Below are 16,693 nucleotides of genomic sequence, written 5' to 3' on the forward strand. Positions count from 1 at the left end.
GTTGTATCCAATATGCTCCATATGCCACCAACCACCTGTTCAATTCTTAAGGCTACTGTCTCATTGCAGAAGTCAAATCCTTCAATACAGAATACTCGAGTGATTACATATGGAAGGCTACAAAAATGAAGAGAAAAGTATACATAAGAATGGAAACAAACAGACCAAAAAACAAAAATAACCGAGCTTGATTTCATGTGGAAAATTGTGCAATAGAGTTAATGGCTCTATAGTCCTACAGCAAGTGCATACAGAGACATGTTATTTTTCTCATGTTCATGCTATTTGTTTCTTTTTCTTCCTCTCCAAAATTTAATTTACCTGAACTTGAAGGGAGTCAATGCTGTGCTGTTAAGACATCCGTTCTATTCTCTGCCCTTTTCACAAATATTAGAACTCTCTCATTTGCTCACTCAGAGTTCTCACTTTTCAACACCACTACCACACAGCTCATATACTTCAGTTTCCAAGACACCACCTTCTCAGAGCAAACTTTCTAGCCTACTGTTTCATCTGAAGGAAAAAGGCAAATCCTCTGGGAAACAATCAACTTTTTTATGACCTACAACTTGAACTACAAAATAGCAGAACTCGGATATAGCATGAAGTGTAGTGTTACAAATGCAGCCCCAAGAGATAGCAGGTCAGTTCAGGTATAAAACCAAAACATGATTAAGCCCTGAGCTTATCTACCTCTTCCTTTCTTGTATGCTCTACTTGATTAATTTGTGCAAACCACAGTTTGCTGTTACATGCAAAAAAACAAGTTATATTTATGCAAGTCCTGGAAGTCAGAATTGTAAACCAGGGACAAGGAAGTCCTTAAGCAAAAGGTTCACTCATGTAACATCAAACCGTGAACACAGGTGCCAGAAGTGAATGAGCAAAATTTTCAAACTTGTCCTTCCTCAGTTTATAGAACAATGAATTGCAGTCTTCAAGTATATAAGAGTGACACTGTATAGGCAGATAATTTTATTTAACTGGGGACTGGATATAGACAAAAGCAAGAACACTGGACAAAGTACATGCTGTTGGATAAAACAATGTAGTTAACTGCCAACAAGACAGCATCTATTTTACCATAAAATAAAGCAACACGAACAATAAGAAAGCAGGGAACTATTCTGGTACTACAGAGAAGTATTTCTAATCAGAACATGATGACTGTATTCCTTATTAACTGGGCAGAACATTCCTCTTGCATTCTGATTCATTGATAAATTATAAAGTAGATGTTCTGGGTTGTATGTAACCTATTATACAGGGCAATCTGATTGAACCAGCAGTATAGATGATGCTGTTTCAGAGCAATGGGATTAACTACTCGTAGATGCAGGCCCATTGAAAAATAAAGTTGACCAGTTTGATTGTGTCATCTTTTTGCAGAAATGAGAGGCATGAGGTAATATCTCAAGACACTGACACCTGTTGGTACATACTTGAGTAATCTTGAATTACAGACTAGAAGAGCAGTTAACTCAATCCTTATTTAAATGTTTGCCCTGAGGATAGATGTATTTTTAAATGGGGGTGCACATGAAGCATGAATTATACAAAGCCCATCCCATTCCAATTTAGTCCTGCCGTCAGCCCACACATGAAGGTGCTGAAAGTCCCCAGAACTCCTTAGCAGGTCTCCAGGGGCACCAAGTTCCACAGTGGTGAAAATGACAATTAGAATTTTTTTTCCAGGGCTGTAATATGAGGCATTTTATGAGACTAAGAGGCATTTTAAAGCAACAAATAAATATCCTGAATACATCTGATTAGATAAAAAAGTGCAAATCAGCTGCATGAGGTCAGAGAAGATTAAAAGGCTCAGAGAGCAGTAAAATAAGCAAACAATATTAGACATAATGATGGTGTGACACCATATTAAAATTTAAATTATGAATTTCATGAATGTATGAATTTTATTTATTTATGTCATTGCTGCCCTGAGACACTGTAAAGGGCAGGATACAAAAATTTTAAATAAATACATTAAATGTCTGTATTTCAACAAAAAATAAGGCCAAATAATGCAGGAATATTCAAGAAAACTAAAAAGAAGTCGACCTCCCTTCTAGAAAGTAAACTTGCAAAAGGGAGAGAAGTGTCAACATATAACGATAAAAGATGTGTCTCATGCTGTATTACACAGGAAGCTGTTTTCCAGGGTCTCAGGCAGGAGATGTTTCCCATCATCCACTCCTTAAACCCCCTCCCTCCTTCTCACTCATACAGTCACACATGATTAGAACAAATATCTGGTGAGTATTAACCCTCCCTTTCCCATGCACCAGCTGTCTCTGTGTACCAGTAAATAGCATTCCTACTGCCTTCCTCCTCAGTTGCTTGATGGACTGGGATGGACTATGGTTTAAAATAAGGTGTAGCCATCTCAAATGTTGCAGCTAGTGTATGGAGATGACCCTCCACCCATTCACCCCCTGAAACTTGTGGTCTCCACCAACCGGTCACTTAGTCCAGTTGTGGGTTGGGTTGAGCGTGATCTCCAGAAGAATTCATCAGGGGCAATCTCTGGTGGCAATCTGGTTATCAGTGTAGGCATGGAAGGCCACTCACCCATCCCATTCTAAACTGGAGATGCCAAGGACTGCACCCAAAATGCTCTGTATACAAAACATAAAATCTACCATTGAGCTATGATCCCTTTCCCACTAAAACATGTAACATATACCACACCTCAACCTCATTGCTAGGGAAGTATCTACATATTGCAGAAATACTTGTCTAGGAGTTCTCTGAGCTTGTGATTAAGTTATACCCCACACACCATGCTTCCATGGTGGAGAGGGTGGATGGTTTAAAATAAGGTGTAGCCATCTCAAATCTTTTGAATCAGACACATTACTTGAACATGCAATTGTCTCTAATGTACAAAATAGCCTTCTAATACTATATCCCTTCAGCATGTGCTTGTTTTCATATTTTACTGAATCAAAACATGACCAGTGAAAGAACCCTTAAAATAAATACGTTGGATTTGACTTCACTTATATGATGATACTTTTGAAAAGAACATTTCTTATACTACCCTACACAGGATGAACACACTCAAATGGAAAACATATCTGCCGTTTTTATATATTTCAGCCGGCAGTCTGTTTCCTTCTTTCCCTTCATGTGGTCCCTCCCTTTGCAGCACTGCAGTACTAGTAGAGCAGCTATTTGTTTTTACCACACTTGCCTGTGGCTTATTGAAACAACCCATAGTTTGAGTTCACAGGTAAGGATAATAATACATGGTTTAAACAACCCAAAACTAACAAGCTATGGATCCTCTTTGAGTTGTCTGTAGTTAACAAAACATGGCTTGTTGGCTGAGTCTCACATTATGCTAACCCAGAATTCAACAGCCCAGGGGCTAAATAAATGTGCAAATCAGATCATTAAACGACATGAAGTCACTGAGTGCCATGCACAACAATACCGAGAAGTGTATCAACAATAATACTAAAGGCTTTAGCATAGGTGATGCAGAAATAAGGTATTCAAAGTATTTTTAACAAATACTTAATTAGTGTGAAGAACAACATGAGAGAAAATATCAAACTGCAGTATGTCAATTTGAAATAAATACTTGAATATAGGCAAAGTAGAAAAAAAATAAAAAATCCTGATCTAGTACACATGAGTGAAAGGTTTCTACACCCACAGTTTTGGCAGCAAACTTCACACACTTCATATGAAAGGTATAACAACAAGCTGTGAGAAAGTAGTACCTGCCAAGTTCTTAACTAGATGAGAAAACAGAGGGTGGGGAGCTTCCAGTAAAAATGCCAGAAGGAAACCATTAATATTTGGCAGTCCCAATACTCACTGCATTAGGTATTAGTTGCTAATAAATTCTCCAGGATATAGGTACTTAAGAAGTAAAAACAAAATCCCAGGCATCTCCTATCAGAGCAAACTTGAAAATAAATCCAGGCAAGGATGGTGCTGTCTACGAATATTTTTTTACTGCCACCCGTTAGGCATTTGTGACTGAGGAAGTGGGGAGTGGATACAGAACAAGCTTTTGCAAAGTTTCTCTGGCAGCCCTTCTTGAGGCAATTCTTGGTCACCATTAGCAAGTGATTGATTGCAAGCTTATTCCAGAGCACAACAACTGCACAGCACACTTTGGACTAGGATGGCAGCATCACTCCACCCATTTTAAACAACCCTCCATAGTTTTTAGTCTTCACCCTTTTATAACTCCTCCAATTTTATTTCCAAATGTCAATACTATATATTGTTATGCTGCTGGATTTTTAGAAACAATATGGGATTTATAGTTATTTATGGCAGTAGCAGCAAAGTATGCTTTGATATTTGGAAATACTGAAGTAGACTGTGCTCCATCACAATAGAGCCTGGTCCAAGGACAACAGGAACAGTTTGAGTAGATGAGGAAATGGGAATAAATAGAGAACTTTAATACAACTAAGCCAAAGAAATTCTAATGATCACTGTAAAAACGACCTAATTGTTTAGATTTTAAGTGTCATGCCAGTGAATCCAGAAACACCAAACCTTGAAATAGGCCTCAGATGGAGCAGTACACATAATTGTCTAAGATAACCTAAAAGCACCTGCTGTCAAAAAGCAATTGCTTAAGTTCTAATTTACAATTCTGTAAAACCTTGATGAGCTGAATGTGGATTTGAACAGGGAGTCTTTATCTCACTTGCCTTTCTCTGACCATCCCATCTTTGCATACAAGTTACAGAAAAGTATGTTTGTTTCTGAACTCTGCTAAGAGATTTTTGAAAAGCTGGTGAATTCTCTGTCAACCAAACCTATGAGCCACTGCACAAATAGGTCCATTTACTCTGTTATTGTTAAAATGATCTGTTAAGAGTGAACTGTACAAATAACTAGATAATTAATCTTTAGAGGCATGTGTCTGGCTGCAACCAGGAAGGAAGACTCCCTTCTTTTATCACATAGTTGAAAGTAGTACTGCATAGTTAGCATTTAATGTAGAACTATTATGTTATTAAAAACTTCAAGACAGGTCAAAAATATACCCTGTCCAATCTGAAAGTGTACAGACCATGAATAACTTGATCACATCAACCTTTCATCTCATGTCATGACCTACTGAGCCAATACTAGTGATATTCAAAAGCAGAAAAGGGGAACACATTACATTCAAAAAATTCCAATAAAAATGAGAGGTTAATTCCATTCTTTGTAGAATGGCAACTTCCAACCTGGTAAGGAGGCATGCTTGCAGGAACTAGGTTCATACAGTCATGGTGTGGTTAACAAGCATGGGCTGCTGTTGAATAATCTGAGAATTATCTGAGAGTTGCCCCCTGCGCATGGGCAAATAAGCCACACCACCCGGGTGTGGACAACACTGCAAGCTATACTGATTGCAAAAGTCCTTATGGAAATCCAGCCAGCACACCGGCACCTACAGCTGAGTATATATGCTGCTGTGGTTTATTCTTCTCACTGCAATCGTACAAATCAGGAAATTAAACATCAAAAAGGAGACAAAATACAGTCCAGCTTGAACAAGTTCTAGAAGTCATATGATGCTTTAGATTAGAGCGCATACATGAAGCTAACGTACTTGAAGATGACAACAAGAATCAAAGCTCTGACATTACTTTAGAAACGCTTCTTCTAACAGAGCAGCTGAGATGCGACTCCTGTGACAAGCTTGTTCAACAAGGGTCTTTAAACAAAGTAACTAGAAATTCAGAAGACAATTCCCATGAAATTTTAAGTAAATATGCATAACAATAATTTGGAATTTCTGAAGAGCATTTGCTTGTCAACCTGGCTACTTCCCAAAACATGTTTAGATCCAAAAAGGAAAAGAAAATGGATATGCAAATACATTAGAATGCAAATATATTTCAATGCTTAAGGTAAAACAACTTATGGAGCAGCAGGGCTGAGGTCTCACATGATAGAAGGAATCAAATTATGAAAATCTACCAAAGGAGTTTTAAAACAGTATTTAGGCAACTAGTAGTTACCTGTCAACCTGCATGCTATATACAGCTCCCTTGCCCCTATGAGCTCAGGACATGGGCCAGAGGATATGCTTCAGGGGGCTCTGTATCATCCCTTCAATCTTTTCCAGTGTCCTGCCTCTGAAATCGCACCCAACTCTAAAATGTGCTATACTGAACTTTGGCTGTGCGAGTTCCTAGACCTTGCGCAACTTGGACAGAAAGAATACAGATCCTTGAGCTGAATTAGATAGCCACCCCTAACTCAGAATGTAAAAGGGTACCAGATACAGAGAAATAAGAATTGCCAGAAGAAAATGCCCACATACGAACTTCAGCCTGCATACTGCGCTGAAGGGACCCATCCAGGAATCTGTGTGCATTGATGTTTGCCATTAAAGGTTCTTCACAAGATGTTAATATCTATCTTATATGTATCTGCTTCTACCTATTATGTTCTGCATATACAAGTCTCTAGAGGTCTATAAATAGAAGCAGTACATTGTCATAGCCTATGATTTTCAACGATCTGCTTTTCAATTCTTTCTGAACAACTAAAATTCTCCTTCAAGAATGTTGCAGTCATACAGATGAATTCAGCATACCTCTCACTTTTGCTAAGGAAGAAATATGAGTCTGCCATCACCACTAGTAAAATTCCTTCTTGACCAATAGACTTGGAATGTTGTGCCTATGCCCCAAAGGTCACTTAATTATCTGCCATTTATGGAAGCAAGAAAGCTTGATTCTTAAAATAACACATACTTGGATTTGCTCAATACTTGGATTCACTTAAAAGCATGGTCTACATCAAGTTATTCTGCTGTTCCAGAACATAAGCAATAGCAAAAAAAAAATTGTCTTTAATACTAGAATGTAAATTTAAAACACTAATGACATTTAACTTTGAAACATTAATGACATTTCCTTTAGTAGATTTAATAAAAATATATTAATATATCTGGAAAAACCTTGTAATTCAAGAGGGTCCAATTATGCTGCAAAGATTGCATTAAGCAGCTACAGGTAACTAGGGTTTGTAGCACTTCTGCAAAGGAGAACCTTGGGCATAGCTATGACATAGGGTTAAGGAAGTTAATATTTCCTCTTGGAGTAGCTGCAGACATGTTGAAGTTCAGAAAAGGTGGAAGGCACTGAGAACTGCCAGTCTGATTATTAAAGGTGGGAGGACTGCATTAAAAAACAGGGGAAATGCCATTCCCTTTTAATGTACCCATTTCCCCTCCATTTCCAGTGCTTTTCAATTGACAATATAGCAATTAATACCAGACAACTATGTGCAAATTGTCCTATATGTAGTCTCCCTATGTCAATTTCCATGTGTTACCTACTTCACTTAGCTGATCCCTTTGACAGGTAGAATTATTTGAACTATTTGGCTATTAAGCATTATTATACTACCAAAGCTCTCTGGGCAGTTCACAACCATTTAAAACATATAATGCAGTATAAAGATTTAAATAGTTAGAACAACAGTATAAAAAGACAGTGTATAAAAGAAATAATAAAAATTATGGACGCAATTGTACAATTTTCTGGTGCTGAATTTAAAAATAAAAATAACTTCAACTGAACATTTTTGAGGGTCTGGGGGGAAGCGAGCAGCAAATGAACAGAGGAAACTGGAGAAGGGACGGGGAGACAACACACTGCAGGCACAGGGAGCAAAGAAACTACAGTAGACCCACTTGTCCGTCATGTGCTCTATGCATGGCCTATTCCACAACAACCTACCCTGCGTAGCTTATTCACAGGGTGGGCTGCCATCCCATGTGATCTTGAGATCTTGCATACAATGGTAATTTATGTATTTGTTGCACAAACAACTCACAGTGCAGCTTATTTGCCCTGTGGTTTAGTGTGCTCTGTGCACACAGCCAAGGAATAATACCTGAAAAGCAAGGGAAACAATGCCGTTTCTTTAAGAATTACTCATGCTAGAATTCCTGTCCTTCCCTTTTGCAATTTTTGCATGCTTTGATAAAAAGTCATTCTGCAAACAGGAGCAATTAGTTAATACCTTTCCTGAAGGGAACATTGGAAAAATTATTTTAGACAAAATCCTGTGCAACTAGTCGCATGATGTCAAGAAAGCTTGGGGTTTATTTTTTCTTGGACAGCTCTCCCACCCCCATGCCCCGCCTGGCTACACAGCAGGTCACTTTGAGGATTAAGAGACACTTCAAAATCTCTTGTGAAACTCGGAGGCAAATGAAGTTCGCTGTTTCAGAAATGGTGCTGGACACGTCCACTCGGCCGCAGCAGGGTGGCAGGAGGCAACGGCCATTTGGCGCCTCCCTGCCCAGCTGTCTCCCACAGTCCCTGTTCCATCCAGTCATTTGATTCCTTGTTTGTTTACAAATAATCATTTTATACAAAGTCAAGAGCAGGTCACACAATGTGCTAACAGTTTCTTGCTGAAAGCTATACCTATATATTAAAAAGTGTGCAGCCTTCACACTTTGATGCTGGCAAGTCTCACCCACTCATACCTCCTGACGCAAAAAGCAATCAAGAGAGTATCTTCACAATGGAAAACTCCTGAAAGGCATGGAAAGCAACTAAATATCACTTGTGCCAGATTCTTTTTTTTTTTTTTGGGGGGGGGGGTTCTTTAAGTATTGCTTATGCCAGGCCTCGCCATTTCAGGCCTTCAAGGGTTATGTATTTATTTAGGTCTATAACTGAGTCAGGTCCTACTGGGTGCCATTCTGTACACAATATTACATGGTTTTAACTGTTAATTTTGTTGTATCATTGCTTTATTTTGTGGTTTTAAAATGTGCATGCTGCTTTGGGAGGGTATTCCCTAACGGGTAGCTTTATAAGCTTTGAATACATACACTGAGCAGTATCCAACACAGCTGTTTACCTCCACTGGTTTCATAGTGCTCGCAGGAACAACAGCTTGTGCAACTAGAGGCTAGTGTTTCTAAAATCAATGCTGGGAATACTCATTTCCAGATTGGGCCAGGTCAGCGGAGCTTCCTCCTGTGAGCTTCAGTGACACACATGATTCTGGAAATGAGAATTTCCATTAATTTCAGGTTATTTTTAGAAGCATGGAAGACCCATTGCACAGAGTGTTGCTCCCATGAGCTCATGGGCACTACAGAATATTAGCTGCCATATGGTACTTTACAAAGAGTTTTGAGAAGAACTTAAAGGAAATAAGAGGGCTATGCATAGGGTTTTCCAGGCACAGGCGACATTGTGTAAGAAATGGAAACTTAATTTACTTATTTTTCTCTTCCTTCTCCATTATTTTCCATTGTGCATTGTATTTATGACAACATGAACATGTGGGCAGGGTCTGTAGCTGTTTAAACTGTACCACATATAGAACATGTTACCACTTCATAAATGAATAATAACTAAGCTGTTGGCTGAACCTAAACAAGCTCTGTAAATAAACCTACATATGATTTTACTAGCCTCTTAAGATACTAGTCACCTGTCCTTCCATATGGGCTAAGAAGGCAGGTTAGCCCTTCTGTATCTAGCCTAGAAATGCAAGCCAATAGTCTCCTAGCAGGCTAGTAAAATGTGTTCCTTCTACCACACCAGACTGCACAGAATTCCTGGACACCTGTAGCAGCTTGGCAAGTAACAGAAAACAAGGCTAACCCAACCAGGTCTTTGAATCCTAGCATTCAAGTGGGCAGACACCAGCCTGACAGATTTCTAAACTTTTCCTAATTCCATGATACTAGCATGCCACTTCTAAGATTATTAAACAAATGGACTTAATAATGAAGCAGACTTAATAGAAGCAGCATTTTCAGTAATGGCGCTAAGCATTTAAATATCACTTTTCAAGCATTTAAAGAACTTCACATGAAATATCTCAGTAAGTCTTATAACAGCTCTTCAAACTATGTCAGTATCATCAGTACCACTGAGATGGAGGAAGGTGCCAAGTCTGAGAGAAGAATGCTAGTGGGTTACAGCTGATCTGTGATTTGAGCCAGGAACCTGGGAGCCAGAGTGATGCAGTGATTGTCAGCAAGATCAAAGTTCAAATCAGCACTTGACCAAGAACATCAGTCACTGGATGAAGTTCATTTCACTTTGGGGCAGTCACTCCCTCTTCACTGAAACCACATTAACATAGTTGTTGTAGGTAGGTAACCTGTGGCCTTTCAGATAGGTTGGCCTATATCTCCCAGCATCACTCCCCATTAGCTACACTGACTCAGGCTGTTAGGAACAATAAACCAAAACTTCTGGAAGGCACAAGATGCTCACCCATGTTATAAAGGGAACCCTTATCTTCTATTTGAGCTCCATGGAGGAAGAGTAGTACAGGAATATAAAAAACCCTGCAACTTACTAGTTCATATTAGTTTTAGTAAAGCAAAACAGTAATAGCAGCACAGAGAAGGAAACCAAACAAGAATATGGAGAAGCAACAGGCTTTCGATTTAAAAAAATCCCCAAATTTAAAAAGAAGGCAAAACCAACCACCATTAGACATTTACATGATAGACTTTGGACATTTAATATATGTAGATTTTTGTAATTATTATGAATCATATAATAGCCAGGTTATATGTATTACATTCTTTTTGTAAAAAAATATCTCCAAACTCCTAGTTGGTATTTACTATTACACAACGAATTCTCACATTTCCTTAGCGGTTTTATACCCAATGCAGTTTTAGCAGAGATATGTAAATGCCTCCACCTCAGCTGGAAGCCAAATGCAATCTACTCTAGAAATAAGATCACAGGGAAAGCTTAACGCTTCTTCAACATGTTACTGCTTACCACAAACTTCAATGAGAACAGGCAGGCTGACAATGCCGTGCAGACCTGTAACGTTTTCCTCAAGTGACCTACTAATCAACAGCGTTTTGTATTTTCTGACATACATAATGTTTCCTCTTCTGGCCCAGGAGTCTTTCCCTTCCACCCCTAAGGCAACTATGTTACATTCATCCATCTCCAATCATTCTGCAGGAATACTCAAAATTAAGCCAAGAATCTATTTTGCAAAGTATGCATCTTCTGCTACATGAAGGGAAGGGAAGGGAAGGAAAGGGAAGGGAAGGGAAGAGTGTAAGGATGGGCAATGGCAAGAACTGTGTGTGTGTGTTTGGGGGGGGGGGCTGCTTCCCCAGGTCAATCCTGTAGGGTGGATGACATCAGCTACCACTCCACTGCTCCCGCTTCTGCCTTTCCCATGATGAAAGCGACATGAAGCTCTGTGTCTCTGAGCAGAGGAAGGGACTCAGGCGGTACATGAAGGAGTCACTTCTCCAAGGACTGGCCAAGCTGGGTTTCCCCTTCTGCACTCTTCATGTCACTGCAATCAAGGTGTCCTGCCAAAGAACCTGACCAGTGTTTGGAGGAGCCATGCCATCAAGCTGGGTGCCTCCTTGGGGAAGCGGCTAATATGCAAAGGGAAGGGATCCATCCAGTGCTTGGAGGGGCCATTCTCCAAATGCTGGCCAAGTTGGGCACTTCCCTGAGATAAAGGAACTTAGCTGGTAATTGAAGAAACATCTCCAAGTACAGTCTGAGTCTTTTTCTCTGTACAGAGAGAAGCAGAGTTTTTGGTGCCTCTCTCTGATCAAGGAAATGTAAAGGGGGAAACAAGCGGGAAAGGTCTGAGAAAGGGTTGTGGCGAGCAGATGCACCACTGCAGGGCAGATTGGGAACTTCCCCACACTGGACTAGGCTTGCAGGCTAAAAGTTCACCACAACTATACTACAGAAATGGTTAAAGCCACAAATAAGTTGCTGGGACTGCGCAAGGCAACAGAAGGGCTCAGGCATGGGCCATAATATCATGTATAGCATAGCATTCTGTCTGTCTGTGTAGCGTGTGTGAGGTAACTCTCTGCTTTGCTCCAGTCTTCACTGGCACTTCCATACATACAAAACACCTGGTGAACCATACCCTAAGCCCTCTCTATCAACTACTGGGAAAGCACTATTCTTTTCGGGTTGTATTTTTAAAACATAACCATTGACAAAGTCATGAACTTAGTTCGGAACATGCCCACTCCTAACTCAAAATTAACAGAGAAAAAACTAGGATACATGGGCCAGGTCAGCCTTCTCAAACTGAATGACTGCCCAATTTATTCAATTACATCTAGTCATGATGGCTGGGACTGTCGCTAGCTGCACTCCGGCCCATCTAACGTAAGAGCCATGCTGAATCAGACAAGGACCCATGAGTCCAGCATGCTGCCCACATGGTGGCCAGCCACTGCACATGGAAACCCCACAAGCCACATTCAGCCAGACGGAAGGCAGCATAAAGCCATCAGGACTAGTAGCCACAGACAGCCTTAGCTTCCATTAATTTGTCCAATCCCTTGCTAAAGCAATCTAAATCGGTGGCCAGCTTGTGAAAATGAATTCTATCTGGAGGGCACAAGGAGGGGGAAGCCAGGGCAAGAGTTACATACATGCAGATTAACATTAATTAAGTTGTTGGAAGATCCATACCTCACCTGGGACGCGCTCCCTACTGCTACTGGCTTCAGTCGCTTCACCAATGTGTATTATGCCAGTGGTTTGTTGGTAACAAGGGGGTTACTAGGCTAGCTCTCTGTTTTTTGCAAAGATCTTGCCAACCTGGGTCCCTGTTTTGGTGGCTTGCTTGCTTGCTTGCTTTCTTAAAAACTTTTGTATGCCATCCTATTACACAAGATCTCAGGATGGCTTACGATATTTACTATAGAAGTAATCCACAATCTATAAAGTCTGTTTTATTTTAAGGAACAAGGAAAGTTGAAGAGTACTCAAACCACTGTTTTCTTGAGTTCTAGACAGTGTTTTGGAATCACCAAAATAGCCTGCCAACTATTTCCCTAAACATTTTATAGAGTGGTACTTATATATAGCATGCATCAGAGACATGTGAAAAATGCATGAATAAATGAACCTGAAGAAAAGGTTTTGTTGTTCTTAGGCAATTAGCGATGGAACGTTTCATAACAGAGCTGTAACTTTAAGGGGGCAAAGTCTCTGCAGAGAGACCAGATTTTCATGGGATATTAACACCCTAATTTGCTTTTTTTTTAAAAAAGGTCCATGAAGGCAGAAGTCAGTTTGGCTATCACTCTGAACAGGAGTCATGACAAATGCAGTTTCATCTGCTGAAAATTTTATCTTTCAGGCCCTTTGTAATTGTACAAGTTACACCAGACTATTTCTGCAATTTGTGCATGACTGGTACACTGGAAGGAACCGCACCACCAACTCCTGGCTTTAATAGGTGAATAAATTAAAGTGCTATGCCTAACCAATTATCATTCCTCTATTCTTAAAAAAAGCAAAGAAGTAGTAGTCTGTATGTACAGCTAGCTAACAGAAGTGAAATTACCATCGAAAATCCCAAGCCTTTAACATTCTTTCCACAGAGAACATGAACAGTGTCTTGGTCAATGCCTTTCACTCTGACAGCTGTAGAGTAACCTATCATATCTCCTACCAGCAAATGGGTAGAGAGATGTGCAGAACAGAAGTGAATAACTCTGAAGAACAACTGTGAACCCATAAACTGGGAAGGAGGTATGAAATGAAGGATTCGATAAAGGCATTCAACACTGACAAGCAAAGGAGGATGAACTCCAAGGATGTCTTAGCCAAACTTTTGTTCATGAACAGAATAAAGAATATATAACACAACACTAGGGGGAGTAGGACCGCAAGGGACAGCAGCAGCACAAGTGAAGTATACAAGAGGAAATATGAAATAGGGAAAGTGGCCAGAGAGGAGACAACACAGAGAACAGACAACTATTTGAAAGAAAGTAAAAACTGTCCCAGGAGGCAGAAAGAGAAGGCACTGTTGAAAAATGTGCTTTCAGCATGAGTGCTGAAGGAGACACTGAAGGAAGTTACCAAGGCACATGGGTAATGAAAGCAGAGGGGAGTAGCAATCTCAGACTTCATTTGTTATGGGGCAAAGCATATGGTGGTGGCACTTGAGGGTCACTGCCAATGCCTGGAAGACCTGTGAGGAGAACGGTCTGTCAGAAGAAGACAAAGCTTATGAGGGACCATCTAGGTTGATATGGGAAATGTTATGGGTAAAAGCAAATATGTCAGTGCACACTAATGCTAGGTTTGTGGATGAAGGAGGGCACTGGACTGGAGACTTTTGAATAAAATCTAGCAAAACACGGGTGCAATGGAGGAGGCGAGAGCCAGTCCTATTACTGTTGGGGAGATCCAGTGGCTATGGGTGAAAGCCTTGCATGAGAAAAACGAGATTGTATGCGAGAAAAGTTGTCACTGCATGTCTGAAGCACAGTAAATACTGTAGAGGGAGCTGTGAGAAAGCAGTAGAACTCTTAAAAGGAGGGCCATCAGAGTAAGAGGGGTACAGCACTGAGCAGGGAAAAGTTCATCGGATAGTCTGATGAGGCTCACAGATGAAGAGAGGAAAATGACAGTCATTGAAGAGAATGACAAGTTGGAGAGCCGAGAAAAATATCAAGAGAAATGCGACAGGGAAACCCTTTGTGGGAGATGAAAGACAAATGCAATCAGTGTGGGGCAGTGGATGTAGGGTTGTGACACTGAGTTGATGTGGGGATAGACAACAACAGAAGTGGAGCTGAGCTTCAGAATACCAGCCTGGTGCACTATGAGTGGCAAAACGGAGGGATAGCAAGACTATGGAAAGCATGAACTCAGAGCAAAACATCCTAGTGGGAAATGTTAAAAGTAACAATTGGTGGGGAAGTGGTGCAGAACTGAGGCAGTTCAGTTCCTGAAAAAGGCTGGTATGTATGCGGAGAAGAATGAATGAGGTTGTTGACAGTAAGACCAGGGAAGTCCTCAGAGCACAATATGCGCAGAGGGAAGCAGAGGGCCTGGAATGTCATTGCAAGGAGGCACAATAGATGAATGAGAAGAAAGGGACTTGTGAGGATTCTCTCACTGGAGTAGTACCATGCCTAGAAAGAAATACAACAGTTGCCAGTGTGTGTGTGTGGTTGCGGGGGAGGGTTCCTCAATAGTGCTTTGCCACTCTTGGAACCCCAGATGTTGGACTACAGCTCACATCATCCTCACCCAATATGGCCAATGGTCAGGGATTCTAGGAACTGTCATCCAGTTACATAAGGGGATCCAACTTGCTGGGGGACTTTTCTAGAGAAAAGGTAGACTTTAAGGGCAAGTGTGTGAGTGAGAGAGACAAGGGGGTGGGGGTGGGGTGGGGGACACACTGGGTAGAGGTATAGCTTCACTGGTGTTTCATCCTATGTGTGACTCTCTTCAGCCAGGCAAAAAATGTAAAGCTGGCATGTGAATAGGCTAAAGCCAGTTGCTGAGGGAGAGGAAACTGGGCCAGAAGTAAGGTTTGCAAGGAAGGCATGAAGGAGTCCATACTTGTACATCAGTTGTGCTGTAGGCTCTGGAAAGGAAAAATGGTGAGCATGTGCATATTATAGTGGGGGAAAGAGACTTCTAGAAGACTTTGGCTGTGCGCATGGGCTGAGGGCTATTGCCTAAGGACAAGCTTACCAAAAAGTGTATGTCTATGTTTGCATGCATATACACACAGAGAGAAAATATGACACCTGAGACAGAGCTGGGTCTTCAAGAAAGAGGAAGTGGAGCCTTCCAGTACGCAATCCCATGTGTGGAAAAAATGTCTTGAAGGCAGGAGCAGCAGTTGTCTGCATGTACTGGGGGGTGGGGATGGAGAGGATCCTAGAGGAAGGGTTGTCACTGCAGGGTGAGGGAGCAAACAGGTCTTGCACCAGCGTGTCCAAACCAAGGTAGGTTGCAAGACTGACATGACCACAGGAAATAGGGTTTTTTTTTTCTTTTTTAAAGAGAGAAAGAAAGAAAATTAAGGAAAGGCTTCTCCAAACATAGGCTGGGGCTCCAAGTAGGTCTGAAAAGGTTGGAGATGACAGATCTGAAGGCAGTGCTGTCAATGTCTGTCTACTGGGGGCAACTCCTGTGTGGAGCAGAAGGGGAAGGCTTAAGGGGACGTCCCCCCCCCAGCAAGCATGTGTGTATGGGGGGGTATGGGGCGTGTCTGGGAAAGTGGGGCGGGGAGGAGGGATGGAGAGAGCCTAGGGGGGGGGGGTCTTCTTCTGGACACAATGGCCCAAAGGGCCACAGAACTGGGTCCAATGTGGGAAGTCTGAGGAAGGACAATGGGCGGGAAGCGGCGTAAGGGGAGAAGCCATGGGGGGGGGGGCGTCTGGAGACAATGGGGGGGCGTGCGCGAAAGTGCCGGGCGCGGTGGGGTGAAGGGAAGGAGAAGAGGGGGAGAAAGGAGGAAGCGAGCAGGAGGAGGAGGAGGAGGAGGAGGATTCCCTGGGCGCCCGCCTGGAGAGAGAGAGAAAGCGCCGCGGCGGGGGCTGAGGCGGGACGGCGCCCCCCTCCCGGCCCAAAGGGGGGGAGTGGCGGGAGGCTCCCCGGGCAGCCTGACAGGCCGGGGCGGGCGCGGGCCATACCTGCCGTAGATCCCCTCGGTGATGCGGTTCCGCTTGAGCGGCCGCCGGAGTTTGCTGCAGTCGGCGCTCCGCCGCTTCATCCTCCCTGCCGGCCCGACGCGACCCGACCCGGCCTGGCCCACCTCCTGCTGCCGCCGCTGCCCCCCGCCGCCGCTCCTGCCCCACCCGGATCACAGCGACAACATCCGAGCCCGTCCGCGCGGCCCGCACGGGGGCCGGAGGGAGCTCTTTCCGCGCTTCCAAGGCGTCCCCGGCTCGGCCCCCTCC

The 16,693-nt window shown here is 42.2% G+C and overlaps 1 protein-coding gene across 2 annotated transcripts in view; it reads right to left on the reverse strand.

The window, feature by feature from the left end:
- The window catches only part of MACO1 (macoilin 1), a 64,627-nt gene extending 47,939 nt beyond the window's left edge, over positions 1–16,688 (reverse strand). Inside the window, exon 1 of one of the 2 annotated variants that reach the window (XM_044434877.1) lies at positions 16,427–16,688. In XM_044434877.1, the coding sequence (XP_044290812.1) occupies positions 16,427–16,506 (80 nt within the window). In that variant the 5' untranslated portion in view covers positions 16,507–16,688. The remainder of the gene's footprint in view (positions 1–16,426) is intronic. The other variant, XM_044434876.1, reaches the window with a different exon arrangement.
- Positions 16,689–16,693: the final 5 nt, after the last annotated feature.

Source organism: Varanus komodoensis, unplaced genomic scaffold (assembly GCF_004798865.1).
Source record: "Varanus komodoensis strain SLA01 unplaced genomic scaffold, ASM479886v1 scaffold29_1, whole genome shotgun sequence".
Taxonomy (NCBI): domain Eukaryota; kingdom Metazoa; phylum Chordata; class Lepidosauria; order Squamata; family Varanidae; genus Varanus; species Varanus komodoensis.